The sequence below is a fragment of the Stegodyphus dumicola genome, chromosome 3, assembly GCF_044657685.1.
Source record: "Stegodyphus dumicola isolate Sdum_Otavi_A_Nest chromosome 3, ASM4465768v1".
Classification (NCBI taxonomy): Eukaryota; Metazoa; Arthropoda; class Arachnida; order Araneae; family Eresidae; genus Stegodyphus; species Stegodyphus dumicola.
The window spans coordinates 247,406,184-247,428,468 of record NC_140770.1 but is presented as its reverse complement, the minus strand read 5'-3'; the positions used below and the strand labels follow the sequence as shown (position 1 = coordinate 247,428,468).

The window sequence follows — 22,285 nt, the reverse complement described above, 5'->3', positions numbered from 1 at the left end:
TAAAAAAATTGACTGGCTCAATCTTGCCGGATTGCTGAGTTTAGCGCAATATTTTTGTAAATACTTGCTCCTTAAATACTTTTAAATTTATATTTTTCTTTTTTCTAGAAAATAGTTATTTAAAGAGCTTGTCTGCATTAGCTTTATTTATTCTACTTATTGATGAACATGAATATTTCACTGTGCTTTTTATACACTGTCACGTGAAAATGCTTATATTGATTTGTGAGAGCTTCAGTGAAAAGCACATTTGTGTTTCCACTCTAATGTTTGGAAAAATAGAATCATTCATGAATATTCAATAAATTTGTCTAAATCTTTTAGAATACATCACTGATCAAACAAACCAATTTTTAAATTAAGCGAAACAGTTTCAGATTTAAGTGTGATGTGCAATATATAGTAGCATGATGTATTTTTGAGTATATATATTTCACATCAAAGTACAAAAAAAGGCCACTTTTGTATCTCTTTTCTACTGGGCCGACTGACGAAATTAAGCTTGTGTTTAAACGCGAATTAGAATATTAGAATTATATATAGCATTATTCTAACGTAGGTATTTTGACACAAAATCGGACATTTTCCAAAATAACATATTGATTGTTTTACATATTTCGATTCTAAGACTCAAATTATGCTTAAATATTAAATTTTTGTCAAATTTGATACGAAACTTAGTGAGAAATTTAAACAATTACCTTTGCGCATTTTTTTAGTTTTCCCAAGAATAATTTACTTGGCGAAATTCTTAATTTTATAGTAACCAATTTTCCTTTCCCTTTTTACTTCCTTGCACGAAGTAAAAAGGAAGTATTGTAATCGCGAAAAATTTTTGGTACCATATTTTAACGAAAATATCCATTTTGACCTCTATCGAATGCAATTTAGCGAGGTTTTTGCGTGACATGCGTAACAGCAAAGTAACGCCTTCTTTTATTATTGAGAGTTAAATTATGCTTAATCTATTCTGGAATTATCATTTAAGTTATTAAATTATCCTATAAAAATGACTGAACGTGTTTTCCACAACAAATTAAGTCAATTTCTACGCCTTCAGTGTTTTTTTGCTGAGTGAGACCAAAAGTAAACTTTCAGTTTTGTGCATCAAAAAATATGTCTTCTAGCCCGCTGGACGAATTTCTTGTTTTTGTGTAGGAACAATAATTTTTTTCTTTTAATTTTTTTAAAACTGTATTTGGTGTTTTATGTTTTTCTATATCTTTAAATTTTTAATGAAGATATTTTGTGTTTTCATTATTTTTGCCTTGCCGCGAAGTGAGAACTGAATTAATTGAATGAGAAATATATCTCTAACGAAATTCGAGCAAATAATGTTTCGTATTAGCAGCAAATACTGTAGCCAGTCTGTCTCGAACAGAAGAGGACGTTTATGAGTAGCGCATGCACATTAGGTAAACAGCGCTGAACCGTGTGTGAAAACTATTTTTTTTTGTCTAATTTCTTTTATACATCCTTTTAGATTTAATACACTATTTGAACAGTACATGTGGCAACGATTAAATAATTCTTCAGATGATATAATTTTTTTCCTTCTGAGTTAGAATGAGATATAACGCTGTTAAGTGAACCTAGCGCCAGAGTATCGCTATGATAAATAAATATAGTGAATTTTAAAAAGCGCATTTATTCTACTGCGGTTTATGCGCTATCAATGAAGTAAATTTAATTCAATTCAATAAATGTAAATGCAATGCAGGAAAAATGCGTATAATTTAATATTCCATACAAGCATGATGAAGAGTGTGAGCGTCTACGGAGCCACTCACCGCTCGGAAATCTGAAAGATTTGAAAATCTTAAATCTAGCACACAAGAACTCTTTTGCCCTAACAGTAGAGGATTCCGCTCCCATGTCACGGACCTAAGTTCTGTCTTTATAGCCAAGCGACATCTCGCATCGCACTTTTGATTCAGCCCATAGATGTTGCAACGAGCAAACCTTTGCCTTAACACCTAAAGCACTGTGCGAGCTATAAATCGCAACGGCCCGCGCCGCCACATAGGTAAAGAAGTGTTGTGTAGAGAATTTGTCTGATCGCGTTATAAAAACTAGGTGAATGATTTTCCGATTTAAGGAAATCTTAATTTTATTTGATTCTGAATTATTTATTTTAATGCTTTAATTTTGGGGAAAAACAGATGCTTCTCGGAATATTATTTAGTTTATAGGATATTATTTATATTTCTTTTATTTGCAATTTTTGTAAAAGCTTTGATTCATTGTGAAAAGAAGCAGGGAAAGGGAGGCAATTCTGCTAAGTCATGATTTCGCGCGCTTTGTCCTTTAGAATGTTCTAGAAGAAATTTCATTGTGCAGTTGACCTTAGGACAGGAAGTACGTGACAGAAGGGTCAGAGGTTGCCACTTAACTTTCGATGTAAGTCATTCAGGTTTTGGCGATTGAGGGTCCGGTTGTTGGCTAAGTGAAGAAGGGCGCGCATGCGCGTTCACCCTTATTTCCTCATTCAGGGGTTGAAAACGCAAATTTTGCCCAAATTAAGGGGGCGATAATTGAAGCCATAGTGGGAGCCCGCGTTTGTGAAGGAGAGGAAGAAAATTCGAGTTTGAATCACTTTTCGTGCGGAACTTACTTGTGGACGTTACTCTTGAAATTTGCTCTGGGGTTGAGCGTTAGAAACGATGTAATTTACGAAGAGAGATGCTCCCCGGCCGCGTTTTGACTAAGAGGCAAGAGACTTTACTCACTTACTCTTGGAATCACTTACTGGGTGAACTTACTTACTTTTGGGCTAAGATTGTAACTTCGAGCTTGCTCTTGGGATGAGCGAGAGAAGGCGAGCTGTAATTGCCTAGAGAGACGTTTCCGGCAGCAGTGCTCCTGTTTCTGATTTCCAGACTGAAAATTGCTTCGTCGTTATGAAAACCAGTTACCTGCCGTGTGTGTTTCGCCAATAGTGCCAGGACAGGACGATGTCCTCTGAAACTTCCATTTCCATCCATGAATAAGCGCCGCCGACATCAACTCTTATTAGGATACGAGTCCTCCACTTCAAGATGTACACCACAAGATAAGTTTATATTTTTTTGTGTTTGAACTTTAAGTAAGGTTTCAACGACTTCCTTGGAATGTAAAATAACAACGTCGAATCTTAAATTAATTCTCAGGCTTTCAATTGTTTCCCTTTCCCCTTCTAAATTACCGAGACAAACCTTAAGGTTTTTATATGAATTAGGATGTAATAATTTAAGTTGTTTGTGTAATCTTCCTTAGAACAGATGTGAATTGCAAATAATATGTTTTCCTTAACCTCTTAGAAATTATAGAACGGGTACCCGTTAAATTAAAAAAGTCATGTAATAGATTTGCAAATCATGAATTTAAATGTAACAAAAGGTAAATGACAAATTGAGGAATTTCCCTGTGTCTAAAATAAGTAAATTGAAAATGTAACACAAATAAGAAATTTGACTCTCTGATTAGGATAAGATTTAATTTGTATTGTGAGGAATTTGAATAAACTGATATTTAATCTGGAAACCTATTACTTATGTTTTCTTTATATCTGTTATATATTTTTCTTATACATATAATGATTTTACATGTTGTTTATTCGATCCTCTCACGGCGCGATCCCGGATGCATTTTCACAACGCAATGCATTAAAAATTCACTTATACGATCATTTAAAGTTTGGTAATTAGCAAACTCTTAAGAGTTTGGTTTCTTAGTTGATATTTAGTTAGTTGCGGTTTCACCTGTCTGTTTCTGCATTAGCTTCCTCCCTAAGAGGAAGTTGTAACACAGCATTGGTGCCCATGATTTTTCGGCAAAGTATAGAAACAAAACATAGGTTTCTCTCTTAGAAACAGAACATAGGTTTTTCTTACTCAACAGAAGCTTGAATTATCGGGTAGGTATTTTAATGCGATTTAAGGTTTTGTCGCTATTGAATAGGGGATTCTTTATTTCAGGTGGAAATGCCGTTTAGTATAAAAGGGTGTACAGTCGATACATATTGAAGAATAAAAGTTTGCTTCCTAGTTTTTTTTATAATTATTTTACTTTAAAAAAGCTCAGAAAAAGGCATTTTGATTATTTTGATCATAGGATTTCACGTAATTAATAAATGGCAAAATGTTAAAAGCGAATAAGACTTACCTTCATCCATGCAGGAATTATACACTTTTTTAATCATGATAATGTAATCAAGTTCCTCTCCTGTCAATTCTTTTTCCAAGAGATCTGAAAATAAACATGATTAACCATTGTAAGTATATGAAATCTTATTTATATACTTTCTTTCTTTATGATGAAATGTGAAGTAATATGCTTGAATTCAAAGCTTCCGATGTATTCATTTATTTAAGTAAATTTTGGAAACTGCTTAGTTTATAAAAAATGGGATTACTTATTGAAAGTATGGGAAGAAATTGTTAAACATCGAGAGAGAAAGCAATTTTTATAATATTTTTGTGTAAAAAAAGAAACAGTTTTTTAAACCAAGATATATCAAAATTGAATTATCTGATGAGATTACGTTAGTTTTTAACTAAGTTTTAAGGAAAGAATTTAACTGATACACGAATCATACAAACAACAAAACAGTATTCTTTTTTATTTTAAAATAAGCCTTTAATTCAGATTCATTCTGTAAAGTATTCCACATATACACAATATTAAGTTTCACGTACAAGTTATTTATTATTTAGGTTGAACAAACTATAATTCAGACCAAAGAAATGCTTATGATATAGCTTATAGCTTATGTTAGAACACGATACTTTGCTTGGGCGTAATCCTGGTGAATTAAAGCACTTGAAATTAATCCTGGTGAATTAAAGCATGCGTATATCAATTTATGAAGTATATCTAAAAATCTATTTTGATAATACACTCTTTTGCAAAAACAATCGAAGCACCATGAAGGAAGTGGTTGTTTTTCATGAAATTCAATGTGTATAGCTCGTACACAGATAATAAAACGATTAAAAAATCGTTTTACCATAGTTTTTACCATAGTTTAAGCCATAGTACCTGTTCGCGGCTCACAATCACCCATTGTTCAAATTACTAGTTGGTCGAACCGTCCCTGGCGGCAATGCATGCTTGAATTCGTCGAGGCAAGGAGTTGCAGAGGTTCCTAATGTCATCCTGCGACACATTCTGCCAAGCATTCATCAGTTGTCGTTCCACATCTGAGATATTTTGTGGTGCCCGAATATGGCGACCTACCATCTCCCAGAAATTGTCGATTGGTGAAAGGTCTGGTGACCTTGTTGAATAAGGAAGAGTATCAACCACACGGAGACAAAACAGAAGAGCAGTGCCAGTTCTGGACTTTATAAAATCCCATGGCCTGACGATAGTTAATTCAGCTGACAGTCCTCCAACTTTCTGGACCACACGGGCAGAGGGCTGACCAGATATTACACTAGCAACTACTCCCATTTACCCAAGAACAAACAATTGGAATGTCTGGAGTGATTGCCCATCATTAAGTGACCATCGTTTTATTAGCTTCGACATTGACTTAGAACACAAATACGCAGTTAAAAATAGATGGAAAATAAAAAATATAAATTCCCAGAAATTTGGCAGCTCTTTAACGCCCCATGTTTCTCATTTAGTAGCAGCCTTTGAAAATGCAAGTGATAAAGAAGAGCTCGTTACGACATACAATATGATAATGGACACATTGTAGACGGTCTGTGATAAAGTACTTAAACGGCGAAGTAACTCTATTCCAAATAAAACTACATGGTGGAATTCCATGCTAGCGGCCGAAGGGAGGTAAAGGTAAAGGTAAAGTATGGGGGACATCAGCGATGTACCATAGGTCAACTGGTAATGCCTTCCCATACTAACTCTTTAAGAGAAAAAAAAAAGGGGGTAATTGCAAGTTTTATAAGAATTTGCATAGACTGAAGCTTTTCAAAAGGTCTAAGGTTTGCCTATTATGGTGCATCGTGCAATTCCACAGTACGCCCCGCATCCAGTATTTATTAAAAATAATGGTGTAGGGCATAAGTAGATTACAAAATAGTAGGAACACAATTTGAGATTCACAAGATAAATTAAGCATCTGATTTGGTGCAACAAAAATAGCAGATAAACATAATTAATAAACAAATAAACATAATGACATAATTATAATTAGTACTGGCAACACAATGTTAAATGAATTGTTATAATAATGCTAAAGAGGTTGGTGTCCATGGGTTATTTCAGATATATTGGTTTATTGCAGTTTATAAAGTTCACGAGCGGATCCATATTGTCCATAATCACAGCATGTAAAAGTTCACTAAGTTTAAACTGTATGTGAACTTACACTTGACAGAGATCTAGGCCGTAGGAAGAGAGTCGTTGCATAATTTTCTGAAACTTTGGATATTGATGTTTATCTTTAATTAAAAATCTTTGGAATGCCAGGAGGTCAGTTCTTGGGAATTTTATATGAATATCCTCAGTTTAGGGGCATGAGAGCCGAAGGGAGGCAAGTTCGGGCCCTTAGGCGCCGTTTTCAAGGTTGCCGCGATTCAAATGAATGAGAGGCACTGGGAATGATATTCAGAAAAAACCGCGCAGTCTACAAACGGAAGATTTCAAAGACTAAACTGGAATGTTGGCAAAAATATTGTACGAACGCAACAGAAAAGTTTGGTAGACTATTCAAAGTTGCTCATGATAAGGTCTTCAAACCTACCAGTCTAACTACGTCAATCTGTCAGAATGCTAACACTAGTTCCCAGATAGTGACACATATAATGGAAACGATTTTCCAGCATGATAATCCCCATAAAGATACTACAGCCCAGAAGGAAATACGAACTAGTATTGAACAATATTATATTTCGTCGATTGCTGATTCTGAGCCTCTTCCAACAAGTAAGGAACTGAATGACGTAATCAAGTAGCTCAATCCAAGTAAAGCCCCAGGTCCGGATGGACTTGACAACGGCTTTCTCAGAACTATGCATAACACGCATCCGGCAATACTTTTCTCCTATTTACAGGCATGCTGGAGAATTCGCCACTTTCCAAAAGGCAAACGAATAGCAGAAGTTGCCCTCTTCCTAAAGGGAAATAAAGATCCAAACGAAGTTGCTTCTTATAGGCCCATCTGCCTGCTCCCAGTCATGGGAAAAATCCTCGAAAGAATAGTACTTCACAGACTGAATTTTTGCATTCATGCTAATAAACTCATAAATACTATTCAATATGGCTTTATAGTAGGAAAGTCAGTAGATCACGCACTGAATCACCTACGAAACACGGTACTAAGATACAAGCCGAATAAACTGCATACCGTTGTCATCAGCATAGGCATTCAAGGTGCCTTCGATTCGTTGTGGTGGCATGATGTTTTGAAATGTCTCAAAGATATCAATTTTTCCAAAACTTTATTTGATTTGATCTGCAGCTACCTGAGTGAAAGACGAATTCAAGCTACAACGGACGAAGACGTCCACAAGCAAAAGGTGACGAAAGGCTGCCCACAGGGCTCCTGCCTAGGGCCACTTCTGTGGAACCTGGTAGCAGACACCGCTCTCAAACTGTTCGATGATGATGAAACATCAGAATAAATAGAGTATGCTGACGACTTCTTGCTAATTTCAAACGGTCACAGCCGTAAAAGTTACGAGGTAAACACCCAAAAAGCGTTAGACAAAATAGTCCGCTGGACCAGTGAACATAAGCTCACAATTTCAAGAGCAAAACAAAAGGAATGCTAATTAGCCTAGGAAAAAGGCACGAGCGTAACCCTTGCGTAAACCTTCATGGCAGAAACATACAATTCGTGAGACATTTCCGTTACTTGAGTGTGATTATAGACGACAGATTCTCCTGGCTCCCTCACATCAAGGATCTTAAAGAAAGACTGCATAAATTGTATGATACAATGCGGAGAAAAGCTGTTACTAACTGGGGTGTTTCCTCTCAGATGCTCAAAATATGGTATGCTACAGTCGATGAGCACATAGCTCTTCATGACGTTTCCATACGGGGCGTCAATGTCCCGATTAACATGCAACATGCATTGAACTCCGCGAAAAGACCATTTCTTCTGGCCATCTAGAGAGCATTCCGTACTTCTCCTACAACTGCATTAAATGTATTGGCTTGGCTTCCGCCTCTGCACTTGATAGTACAGAGCGAGAGTGTTGTGGTGAGAGTGATCAGACTAAAACAAGACGTTATTATTTGGAGTAACACTTATGTGTCCTCGGACTACGAGAATCACATTGCCCACTCTCCTTGCCACCCTGCAGACTTCGATATAGAAGCAAACTGTAATCCTCCAAGTGCATTACAATCCTTAGCCGTATATACTGATGGTTCCAAAGGAGAACTCGGGACTGGCAGTGCTTGGTGTGCAATGGAGGGTGATCACATAATCCATTCCTGGGCTAAGAAGCTTCATCCCCGTAACTCGGTGTTTCAGGCAGAACTTACAACCCTAAAGGCAGCTCTGGACTTTACTGCTAACAATGGCAGGTATAAAGTAATTTACACAGACTCAATGTCAAGCTTGCAGGCCATCCAGGGCGGCTGCAGTAGACATCCCATTGTCAGAGACATGCAAAAACTATTAATTTCGATTCCTGCAAGTCTCAGCTACAATGGGTTCCAGCCCAGACGGGGATTAAAGGAAAGGAAACAGCGGATATCATTGCGAAAGCTGCAGCCAATGAACCCCACGTGAGTAGCATTGCTGTGCCCTTTCCGCACTCATATCTGAAAACTACTCTCAAATGTGAACTAATGATGCAGTGGCAAAACTACTGAGAGACAAGCACCACAGGCAGAAGACTGTATGATTTCCAACCAAAAGTTAACCACAATTTAAATAGCAGCTCTTCGCACCTCACACAGTATCTGACAGGGAATGGCCCATATATATCCTATCTTCACAGATTTCGCCTAAGAGACAGTGACCAGTGTATTTGTGGCAGTACTGGTGACCCAGATAACTATCTGTTTGACTGCTCGCACACAGGGAATTCACATTTAAAAAGACCAATTGCAATCAATATGTCGGCATTGTTCAAGAACACAATTAAGAATAAATATGCGCTCAACTGCATTAGAGACTGCACTATCATTGCTAAAAGCATTGCTGACAGCCTGGAGTGATTTCTTTCCTTGGACACCGTGCCGTCAGCAGCCCGTTCCGTACATACATTAATTTACTTAATGTCTTGTGTTTTTTTGTTGTTGTTGTTTTGTTTTTGCTTTGTTTTTGCTGTTTTTAATTATATTTAATATTATGATTAATCCAGAACTCATTTAATGTATTCCACAATTTGTAATATATTTGATCATCTTTATATCTGAACCTGATTATTATAGCGCATCCTTAATAATATAACTATGTGCCTAACATATACGATAATAGTGAAAAGTGTTACGCTTAGCCTCAGCAATCCCCACCATGCACCTTCTTTCCATGTTCTGGTCCTTATTTCAATCCCCGGAGGACACTGTACTAAACTCTTTATTTATATTTATTTTTAATTCCATCAACGCTATCTAACAGGCTGAAAAGCACATAACCCAGTGGGCCAGCTGTTCCGTCGATGGTGAAAAGAAAGAAAGTCCAGAGATATGCGAGCAGTATGTGGCCTGGCGACCTGCTGTCACAAGAAATAGAGCCCCACACCATCACATCAAGGGTTATGGCTGTATGCCTTTGTAAAACAAAGGCTGATTGGGACCGCTGGCCCCGTCCTCTCCAGACATGAACACGGTGATCATTTGCTTCAAGAGTGAAGCGGGATTCATTGCTGAACACTATACGATGCCAGTCTGATGGCAGCCACGATGATCGGCTGTGACACCTCTCCAGACGACTCCGCGGATGTTGTGGGGTCAAAGGCAAACGTCTTAAAGGCCTCTGTGAGCGTAACGCCGCCTTAGACAAGCGCCGCGAGATAGCGAACGGTACAACGGGAGGTATAGACGTGGTTATAATGTGCTGAATAGTCGACAATGATACCGTTGGTCTGGTTAGGACCTGGCGAACAATCATCCTATTTTGCCTCGCATTTGTGCTCCTAGGCCTTCCAGAGCCTTCATTTCGTCGGCAGTTTCCTTGTAGCAACCATTGCTGCCAATATCTTTGCACAGCAGTGTCTGTACGCTCCAGGTGGCGGCCTATTGCTCTGTAATACCACCCAGCTTCACGCAACCCTACTGTTAAAACTCTCGTCGACCACCAAGTGATTTGCGCATGCGCGCAGCAAAAAACTAAAAGCGAACTATAACTGAACTTTTTAGAACTCCTGATGAACATTTGATTGAAACATGTAATACTTCACTTCTGTGTTATATATATATTTTAGTTTAGTGATGTGATTTGTAAAAGAAATATCTTATTATCTTAGAAAAACAGTTTTGTGATAGATAAAAGGGTCTTTTAATCGTTTTCCTTGGTTGTATTCATCCTCAAGCTTGTAAGAAAATTCGGCAAAGCCAACGAGGGATCTGGTTACCATTTTTTGATAGCGAAACCTACCAGATCTCACAACATATATAAATGTAATTCATAATAGATGAAAAATTACCTAACAGACGAAACGTTCTAGGACAGGAATTCTGTAACTTAAGAGTTTGCAGAGAGAAACAAGAATGGAGTCAGACTTCTTTTTATTGTTTCTTTCAGGAAGAAGCAACGACAGTCCATCAAATTAAACCAGAATATTTATGTTTGTGCTTACAATGTTGCAAAATTATTTTATATACCAAATCGATAGAAAAAACTGACAATAAAGAATTGATTGCATTATTTTTTTTTCAAATTGAGTAAGTTATGTCTTCATACACCCACGTTTAGTGTTCCGAAATGTCTAATTAAAGATGCAAGTCATCTTTAATTGCACATTTCGGAGACCGTGCACTAATATTGCTAAAGAAAACTGTTCATGCTAACTTTCGAACACCAATTACTAAAATCTGCATTTCACATCACGGAACTATTATTATAGAGGCATGGGTTTCAAACTTTTAGAAAGACTAAAATTAATAATTTCTATATAGCGAATTTAATTTGCTATACAACCCCTAATGTGAAAATTTAGCAAATCCTTATTACCATAAAATGGCTGACTTCACATAATGATTAGAGGTCAGTATTGCACATTATAGAACTTTTCGTCTCCAAACAGGTAATAATCGGATTAAGTAATAAATTATTAACAAGGATAATTTTGAGGATATACAGCGTAAACATATTAAATTTGTATATTTTTAGTAAAATGTGCCATGTGATCAAAGTTGTCATAGGCTGAATGCTTACGTTATTACTCGTAGTTTCATTTATTAAACCTATAGATCTACGGCCAGTTTATTCAGGAGTTATTTGGTTATTCAAACTTTTTATAACACTTTATTATAACATACTAGCTTGGTTTTAGAGTCACCCACATCTAGTATTTCGAAAATGAAGATGCTTGCATAATTAATTTTTTTTTCGACAGTTAATGATATTAGATCTTCATTAGAATCGTTTTTTGAAGTCTATCGATTTCATCTGATAGATTTCATCAAATAGTTATTTCTTAAAGTTTTAAGAACGTTTACTTACATTTGAGTTTCAGATCGATATCATGTTGAGCTGTGAAGAAAACACTAAAATCAGCATTGCGATGGATATGTCTGCTTATATAACCACCACAGGCAAACTGGTAAAAGTCATCACAAGAGTTCACTCTATCATCCAAGTTGGACAAGAGAGTGGAAGCTAGAAGGAAAAAGAAAATTATCAGTTTCATAACAAGTGAGCTTATTTGTATTTACAATTCTACATGAAAATGAATGAAGAATTATTATTTCAGCATCGACAGAAAATATAGCACCTAAGAGCATGGTGTATTTACTGAACAAGAACGCTAAATTTGAAATGGAAATGGAAGAAAAATTATACAAAGGAATTTCGTTGTTTCAGTTTTCTTATTTAATAAGATTTTCTTGAATTCTGTATTAGAATAGAAAGTTTTTCTATGCAGGGCAATGCTAAGAGTGAGTCAAAAGCTTATTTTTGTCATATCCTACTCTTTTATTTCAAAGAAGGAAAAAGTTCTAGACTGACTATTTCGTAAAATGTTCCCTGTATATGAAGAAAATGTTGTTTTCGAAAACGCGTTTCGAAGGTTGCTTGAGAAGACTGGAAATTTTTACCGCGAAATTCACATTCGTTCTGACCATCCATCCTCTGCAAACAAGACCTGTTAAAAAAGCTACTCCTGAAAATCCACACTAAAATTCAAGAATTATTAGATATTAAATATTCCAAAACATACAGTACATGATCATTTGAAGAAGAATGGATATGTAAGCAGCCACTATGAGCGGGTAGTCCATGATTTAATACAATAGAATATGCTTGCTCATGTTTCGCGATGGGATTCCTTGCTGAAAGTAAACAAAGAAGCTTTTTAGGAATGTATCATTACTGGAGATAATGGAGGGGATATTATACAATTATGATAAATGAAAAAGATCACAGAGTAAGCAAAAATATCCTCCTACAGTAATATAGACATGAGAGTTGCATCCCAACAACTTAAATCTTTGTGTATGGTTGGATTACAAGAGAATTGTACGCATGAGATTTTTCGTCCCCCTTAAATTGTAAAGTAAATGCTAATTTACACTTTGTAAATGCTATTTTACAGTTGAACGTGAAGAATCTTAAGAGATGATAAGCGAATAATCGGTTGAGTTCTTGCAACAAGATGGAAGAGTAAATAACCCTTTATTATTCAGATAAAATTTAACAGAACTCCGTCTTGGAGTGTACAATAAAAGCCGACACTTGGGCTTGAACTTAAGAGACTAAAAATTAAACTAAAACTAAGATTAACTAAAGAAATATAACCGAAGCTATCAAGATTCTAATCGAGTTGGCCCCTTAACTCTATTTAACTACGAAGCTTATCAAGAGCCTGAGTACGGCCGAGCGTAATAACAGCTTTGAGAGAGAGTAGACAGAAAGGCGGACGCGAGCTAATCAGAAACTCTGATTCTCTCTAACTCAAGCAAGTAGAACTTCGCGGTTAAATACCGCTCCTCCTCATTATTTCAGACATGATTCTAAAACTACGTTCTGGCCGGAAGTAGTAAGCTGAAGTTAAGAATTTGACAGGAAAGAAGTTTAACTAAAAATTTAACTGTTAATAAAATTAACATAATCCTTACAAGGAAACTTCAAAATTCTTTGAATGGCCTTGAATTCATTTCTTTGGAGATTGTTAAACTGCTTCTCGATGACGCTTTTACGAAATACCTACTGAAGTTTTTGAAAAAGGAATGCTTTAGCAACCAGCCTACATCTGATATCTTTTTTTCTCGTTCATTTTACTGATAAAGATTTTTTTCCAAAAACTGTCTGCATATCTGAAGTTAACTTTTTTTCTGAAAATAAGATAAGAAATTATATATTATTTAACGCATCTTCTCTGCTCGATATTTTATACATATGTTTTATACTACTTCTTGTTGTAAAGATTATTATTATTAACGAAAGTATGGCAATGTAAAGTAAGTTATTTTGAAGACATTTGTTAGCTTAGAATAGGGGGTTTTCAACGAGTGGCCCGCTGAAGGCATTTTAGTGGCCCCACATTTGAATTTGAAGAAGTTTAAGAAATTTTGCTTTCAAGAAAAATTGCCTTGTCATATTTTTGTCGTAATAAAAACTTCATTTCTTTTATTCTTTATATTGAAAACATTTTATAGATATGCCTGATATTATTTGAGATAAAATGTTCTGAAAATGACGAATTTTAGGCAGTTTTCCTTATTTGCAACGACAGTGTAGCTGTGATGAAGGAATACAATATTAAGGCCTCTTAATTATACTAAGCACAGTGATAAATATTCTGCATTGGAAGGTCATTTTCGAAGTGATAAGGTGAGTGAATTAAAATCAAAACTAAATTTTCAGCAGTCTTTCTTCACCACAGCGAATAAAGAATCTGAAAATAGTGTTCGTGTTAGTTACATGATAGCAGAAAAAATTGCTAAGCGTTTAAAACCCTTTGCTCATGGAGAATTTGCAAAAGAATGTCTTCAGATTGTAGTTGATGTGCTTTGTCCATCACAGGCTTAATTCATATCGAATATTAGCTTGTCTGGTGTGACAGTAGCGAGGCACGTAGAGGATCTCGCAACAGATATATTCAGTAAATTAAAATCCAAATGCAAAACATGTGAGTTTTATTCTGTAGCGATAGATGAATCAACAGATGCAACAAATACTGTAGCCATTTTTATTTGTGCCATTGATAGATATTTCACAATTGTAGAGGAATTAGTCAGTGTCTTTGCACTTAAATGGAATAATACGAGGAACAGATTTGTATTCGAGTATGACAAACTTTGGATAAATGTAATGTTGACTTAAGTAATATATTTGCTATAACCACAGATGGTGCTAAATCTATGACTGGAGAAAAACTATGAGTAACAACATTACTCAAATCCGATGTGAAGATAAGTGGAAATAATACTATGATGATTTTCCACTGCATCATCCACCATAAAAATTTGTGCGAGAAGTCCTTCTCAAACTTTGATTGAGCATGTGATGAATGTTGTTGTAAAAGTGGTTAATTTCATTCGGCCTAAAGGACTTAATCACAAGCAGTTTCAACAGTTGAGGGATTTGGAAGCTGAATATGGTCATGTTGTGTATTACGCAAAAGTACTTTGATTCAGCCGAGGAAAGGTGCTTCAGCGCCTGTTTTCTTTGAAGAGCGAACTTCAGTAATTCATGGAATCTAAAGGAAATCTATTTACGAGTTCAGTGATGAGAAATGGTTGATAGACTTTGCATTTCTTGCCGATATTACATGTCATCTCAATGATTTGAACTACCGCCTACTGGAAAAATATCTACTTGTTCATAATCCTTATTACTTTGTGAAAGCTTTTGAGACAAAACTTAATCCTGTGAGAAAGTCAGTTGCTAAATAAGAATTCTACTCACTTTCCAAAATTGATGGAGTGTGTGATTCTACAACATGGAATTCAAATAATTATGTACAATGCATTTCAAATTTGAAAGAGGAATTCAAAAGCAGATTTTTTGGTTTTCGTGAAAATGAAATTTTTATCAGAATTTTCTCCTCGTCATTTTAGTAGACGGTGGATGTGTTTCACCTGAACTTCAATTACAATTTATAGATTTACAGTGTGACTGCAGTAAAATACAAGTTTCTTGAAATTAATACATTAATTTATTTTTATTCGAGGTACGTGACCGAAGATAAGTATCCAGGAATTCGAAAACATGCACTTTTCATGTCTTCTATTTTTGGCAGAATGTAAATCCATATGCAAAGCGAACAGCTTTTTAGTAAAATGAAAGTTCTAAAATCAAAACCACGAACACATCTGACAGACAGGCATTTGGAGGAAACTCTACGAATGGCAACAACACAGATTAAACCGGATATTGAAGCTTTAATCAAGCAAATATAATGTCAAATTCCACATTAAAACAAAAGTAACTGCCATCTCCCTCCAGTAATGTAAGCTTTTTTTTTCTTTTCTTTTATTGTAAATGCATTTTGTAACATCGTTCTGTACATGCATCTTTGATCAATGTATATATATATATATATATATAAATCTGTAATACTATCTCTTCGCGTAGAATCAATGTCTTGCAAAACAAACAACCCTTTTTTTATAAATTTTCTGAGTACACTTTTTTGATATACATATGCCCCGCGGATCTTTGTGAATTTATTGATGCGGCTCTTTGGCGTGAAAGGTTAACGACCCCCTAGCTTAGAAGTTTATTGACTGATGAACCAGATATAACTCATTATTTTTGTCAGAAGTATGATAAATGTAGCATTATCAAGTGCTATTATTAAAATAAAGTATTATTATTATTAGTTTTTTAACAAAAAATAATTAGAATTTAACGTTATTTAACTAAGAGTAAACATACCTTACTTTACAGTCTGAACTTAATATGTGAATGTGACTGAGGAAAATTTTATTATTCAACTTATTAATTATCCTTGCATAATTAAACGTCGTGTATTATGAAATTATGAAAGGTATTTTAATAGGTTTTATTTACTTTTTTTTCCAATACGTGTTTTACCAAAGTTTATTTTGAAAGTTCTCTATTAAAATTACTTTTGACTCTTAAATTAAGCGCGAACAATGAAACTTTTATCAGCTTCAAAGTGTGAATGGATAAAGATTTTATCATAATAGCTAAAGCAGCTCGCACGAATCGGCATGTTAATTGCAAAATTTATAAAGAGGTTAAGATATAAGATGTCAAACTGTAATATAATATAATCAGAAAGAGACTCATATAATCGAACGTCATAAAAATTCAGATGTTACCTGCTGTTGTGCATCCTGGTGTCGTGCAATAATCGTTGTCAGAGGAGATGTTGAGAAGAGATGCGAGATGGTGTATGTTCACAGACAAATCAGTAGCTTCTCCTGAATCTAGAAGGGAATACTTCATTTAAATTTAAAAATATGATAAACAATTTGCACATAACTATAAATGTGAACAAGAGATGACAGTGCATTAATATTTTTTTATTAATTGAAAACATGCAGACTCCCCGTGCACCATAGATGTACAATACGGGGCTTACAGAAGTTAGTTAACTAAAACATTAAAAGTTGCATGCATAAATCAAACGAACAAAAGCAGAGAACAGCAGTCTGGACTTCACGAAAGCAGGTAAGTACACTGACCAAGTCACTCTGAACATTTCCAAATCCTTTTGCAAGCATAATCTAGGGCCATCAAATGTAGGGCATGAGAAAATCAAATGTTCCACATCCTGAGGTATGTTTTTTGAACATTCACATAAACTGTTTGATCTTAGATTAAATCGAAACAGGTAAGTTGCAAATTTACCGCGACCAGATAAAAGCTGAGAAACTTTAAAAGTAATAGAGAGAAAAGTCTCGGAATGTAGTCTATGGTAAATAGAAGGAATGAACCTTTTGGTGACCTCAGCGTTACAAGATAAAATATATTCCTCATTCCACTCAGCTAGAAGCTTCTTGACTTGTTTTCGACATGCTATACTTTTGTGTTTTCCAACGGTTATTTTTATATTGCTGTGAACATTCCGCGATAAGTTTTAGAAATTAAAGTAGTTACTATAGTAGTGTAGAAATTATAGTAGTTTTGCATTATAGGAGTTAATGTCAAAGTCAATAATTTTCTCATTTCAGACTATGGACAAATCAGGAATATGTATTGAATCGGCTAAAACATCGTATTCTGCACTTTAAAGCCTTCAGTGTAGCAAGTTTAATAAATTAGTTTTTAATGACTCGAAAAATGCAACTCTTATAAATTTCTTTTAAGAAAATAAGTCAAAACATCTGCATTTTACCTTCTTTGATACACTCGGGAGTTAGACAGAGTTCGGATACAGTGGAAACATTGCCAGGCGATGCTGAGAAATTTCCGTAGGTCGGCACACAAACATCTGGTCTGGGATCTGGAAGGAAACATTTCACACATTTCATAACTTTTTATATTATTATATACATATTAAAAATTAAATTAAGCAATATATTAGAGTAATCATTAACTTGTGGGGCTGTCATGGAAATTTGTCGCTTTCTCCGGCTGTCGTCGCCATCTCGTAGCACAGATGGAAAGTGATTGCGATATGGCCGCAGTGTTCTTTAAGGTGGTGAATTAACTAGTGGTCAAACTTGAGTTTGTTTTAAAGCGTATCACGCTTTTAAAACATTTCGGAAGAACAACTGCTTAATGTTATTTTTCTGCTTGCCATATGATATACAACAGCCAAAAACCACTGATCCCTTTGGGATTACACTTAAAGGGGAAATTGTTTTTCTATTGTAAATTTAGAGATTCTGTTTACAGCTTGCACTCGGTAGGTTCTAATAAATAGTAGTATACACCATCAAAAATCAAAATTTAAATTTAAATTTAAAAAGTATTCAAATTGGTATTAAAAATGTACAAAATAGTTATAGTATCGTAAATTTTTAAAGAACATCGAGTTTATATGAAAGTTTATAATTTTTTTTCAAACGCGTTTTAATTATTTTTCTAATGCAATTGGTATAGATATTAATGGCAATGCAAAATAAGCTATTTTGAAGACATTTTCTAGTTTAGAAGATTATTGTCTGAGGAACCAGATGTAACTGATTATTTTATCAGAAGTGTGATAAATGCAGCATTATAAAGTGCTACTATAAAAAAATTAAAATATTATTATTAGATACAAATTAAACATTAAGGTATAAAAACGTGTAAAATATTAATACGCATAGTACATCAGAACATACAATTGATGCTTAGAAAACATTAAAATGAATTGGGAGATCAAATATTTAATTTTATCCTTTTCCTTGTTGCATGTTTTGAAAATTGTTTTGGAAATTAATGGTAATAAAAAACTCGCTGAGAAACTCCATAGCACAGAGTTTAGAAAAAATTTTAAATAAATGTTGGACATATTAAAACATTTGCAAGTTCCATGTTAATTATTCATGAATTTCATCATTAGTTTCTCAATAACTGTAAATATCAACTTTAAGAGTCTCGTTTTTATGTTTAATCTTAGTAGCGCGTAATCTTCCTACGTTAAAAATTATTTAAACTGAAAATTTACTCTACCGGCCTTGAAAATAGGCAGCCATATTTCGCATAGAATGTGATAGATTTCTCTGCAATGCTATAAGGTATTTCTCCCGTGGTCTGCTGCCTTCGTGGTGTGGTGATCTGCACGCTGAGCGCGTATTCCAGAGGTCGGCGGTTCGATTCCCGGCGAAGGCGTTGCATAGTTTTCATTACTCCTGCTTCCAATTTACCTAATGTCTCTACAGTGGCACCCGAACTAAAAAAAAAGGGTGTTGGATGATGATTCTCCACACGCAGGATATGGCGATTGGGTCCCCTAAAACCGCAGTCGCCCTTTAAAGGAGGGATTATAAGATATTCTCCCACCTTCTTGGTGTGGTTGTCTGCACGCTGGGCACATATTTCAGAGGTACGCGGTTCGATTCCCGGCCAAGGCGTTGCATATTTTTCATCTCTCCCGCTTCCGAAATAAACTTATAACTCTACAAATCAGCTTGAGCTCCTTAACTTAGTATAAAAATAACGCAGATTATCATTTTATATTTGGCATCACTTAATTATTTTCGAATTTTATACAGATTTTTAAAGACTATAATACATTTTACTATACCTCATATATATGCCTTCCTGAACTAACATTTGATACCAAAGTCCAATATTATGATTACCAACGTGCTTTTGCTGAGCTTATGAATCATTTAGCATCGTTAGTAAAACGGATTGTACATGAAAATAAACAAACATTGAATCTTTTGTAACATTTGCATAAAATAGTACTCTTATTTATGAAGTGTGTTAGTTTTGTATACATATTTTCATAAATAAGATACATATTTTTATAAAATAAAAAGATTAACTTACTTAAGTTTTTACTTAAAACAGATGCCGAGCAAACAAAATTCATTAGGACATCTATGTTCATTATTCCGGACATTCTTCTTTTGTTATCTACTTTTATACTTCTACTACTTCTTGTTAATATAACTGCTCGAAACAATATTCGTTTTTTACCACAAGTTTTAAAAATTAACAATGTACAGTTGAAACTCTTGAGGAATATCCTTTGTTAATACACAGTATTTGTTTCTATGATTTTCAGGAGATAATTTTTAGCAAGAACTTATTTTCATTGAATTAAATAATCCATTGACATAACAGATACTTAGAAGATTGAGGAATGTTTAGCTCGGAATTTGAGTCAGACTGGATTACGAATGGCATGCAGCAAATGTACCATCTTTAAGCAGAAAAAAAGATGTACCATCTGCACGAAAATGACAAAGACAATGCACAGAAATATCAATCAAAATATTATTTATAATAAAGCGTAGCAAACATATCAGTACAGCAAAAAATGATATCTGCGTCTACTAGTTTTTATATATGTATTGTCCAATCTATGACGACTTGATTTCAGTTGGTCCTTTTAGAATTTTCGTAGTTTCTGCGGCTGACAGAACAGATACAGAAAAACCGAAACAATGCTTGAAAGACAGATAGTTTATGCTCCATAGTACGACACAGATGGTATCTCAGTTTAAAGCAAAAATAAATCCCTATTCTTTTTGTATCAAATGGCAATAGTTTCATATAAGGATTACCTCAAACTGTAATTGTGTTTTTCACTAATTCAGTGATGGCTCGTTTCGTTTGGTGTTTCTTCACTCGTCTGCATGTTTATAGTTGAAGGAAACATATGGGAGGGTGAGAACAGCGTTTAGTTTTAGTTTCGCTAATTACTTCATGTACTTTTTTTTCCTTCATTAGAAAGAAATTTTTTATTCGAATAGAATTATCAAAGACGTTAACAGTATAAACTGCATTCTGATTTCAGTTTCCTAAACATTAGTGGTTCAGATTTTGTTTTTTGACGTATGTCTTTGGTTTTATGCACTGCAATTAAAATGCAAATACGCTTCCTTTCAGAAATAGATAAAATTATGCTTCTTTTCTGAACTCACGCTAGCCGGATATCCTCAACGCTTGATAAAGTCAAAATTCGCGAATCAAAACTGTTAAATTTAACTAAACGTTGAGACAGAAAATTTTAAATTAATCTTTCGCAATCATTTGTGTTTTAAAAAACTCGGCATTTTATTCTACTCTTTTCATTTTCGATTTCTCGACATCCGAATGGATTAGTCCACAAGAGGGGCTTCTTCTTTCTCACAATAAATTAAGTCCGATTAAAACAGCCCAGAGAAAAACTCAGCACAGCCACAGCATTTTTACAAGTTCTCTGACACTTATGCATTTTTTACTGAAGAGTCCTGATTACTGTGATTATTTTTACTGAAGAGTCCTGATTACTGTGATTATTTTTACTGAAGAGTCCTGATTACTGTGATTATTTTTACTGAAGAGTCCTGATTACTGTGATTATTTTTACTGAAGAGTCCTGATTACTGTGATTATTTTTACTGAAGAGTCCTGATTACTGTGATTATTTTTGCAGGGAACACTCTAAAAAATGGCAGCAGAAATTAGTAATACTGATTATATTTACTTGGAATTCATGCCTTCCCGCGCTGCATACTTTAGTGGAGTAAGTAATATGTAAGTAATATCACATACGGCTGGCAGTCGCAAGAGCGTGTGTAATCGGTATATTAGTTAGCACAGCTGATTGGATTAAGGTTACTGAAAGACTCGAATCAAGGAGATGAATTCAATATTTGTATATGTTTAGTATTTATACCTCATGAAGTAACATAATATAAAGGCGATCCAAAAGTGCTGTCCGGTGGTTTGGTGATACGGTAAGAAGAATGAGAGACACGGGAATCCGTTCCCCGTGGTGTTAGTTAAAATTGTGCCTTAGCTGTAAGGAAAATGCAATGGTATTACACCTGTAGAACCATCGCTGAAATTCTGATGTCTTGCCCACTTCTTTTTGCCTATTCTGGCAACCGGAAGGTCAGGAGTTTGAATCCCGTCGTGAGTGCATGAGATTTCCACGTTTATTTCAAACAGAAGACTAATACCTCTACAATAGCGCAAGACTAAAATGTTGTGGATGATAACTCTGCACCATATGGATTTGGCGATTGTGTCACATTCCTCTCTTCTCTGTCACGTTTTAAGTAGCAAAGACGATAAGGAATTTTCCCTTTTTCCACTGCGTACCTTCATGGCGTATGAGATAAAATGTATAGCTGAAGCACAATACTTATTTTTAAAATATGCAAAACGTTTTCAAACACCATTTACTCTTTACTGGAGGGTAGAATAAAAACCGCATTTGTTTCAAGCCATCATTTGCTTTTACAATAACACTAGCTCTAACAGTGTGAGACATTATGGAGATAGTCAAAAACCCAGAAAATAATCAATAAGAGTTAAAACTTTTAATCACTCTTATTTAATAATATATTTTGGTAATTTTTATCATTGTTATTATACCTTTTGGTCTATTCTGTAGACGGAAGACAGTAAAGGGAGAATTAACAGCCAAAATACAGCTCCTGAAAAAGACGTAATACAGAAGAGAAAAATGAATGCGAGATAATGTAAAATATAACCTCAGGAAAACGAAAGAGAAAAAAACTGAAAGCTTTCAGATTTTATATTACGCTGTAAGGATCTTAAGTTTTACTAACGTTTATTTTATTTTAAATCTTTACTATCACTTCTTATTTTCTACTTCCGGCCAGAATTATAAGCGTTAATGTATTTATG

The 22,285-nt window shown here is 34.8% G+C and overlaps 1 protein-coding gene across 1 annotated transcript in view; it reads right to left on the bottom strand.

The window, feature by feature from the left end:
- The window catches only part of LOC118181125 (neprilysin-2-like), a 98,550-nt gene extending 78,724 nt beyond the window's left edge, over positions 1–19,826 (bottom strand). The window contains exons 1-5 of the mRNA XM_085812399.1: positions 19,469–19,826; positions 17,379–17,486; positions 16,360–16,467; positions 11,573–11,728; positions 4,144–4,227 (exon numbers count right to left, since the gene is read on the bottom strand). Of these exons, the coding sequence (XP_085668525.1) occupies positions 4,144–4,227; positions 11,573–11,728; positions 16,360–16,467; positions 17,379–17,486; positions 19,469–19,541 (529 nt within the window). The 5' untranslated portion in view covers positions 19,542–19,826. The remainder of the gene's footprint in view (positions 1–4,143; positions 4,228–11,572; positions 11,729–16,359; positions 16,468–17,378; positions 17,487–19,468) is intronic.
- Positions 19,827–22,285: the final 2,459 nt, after the last annotated feature.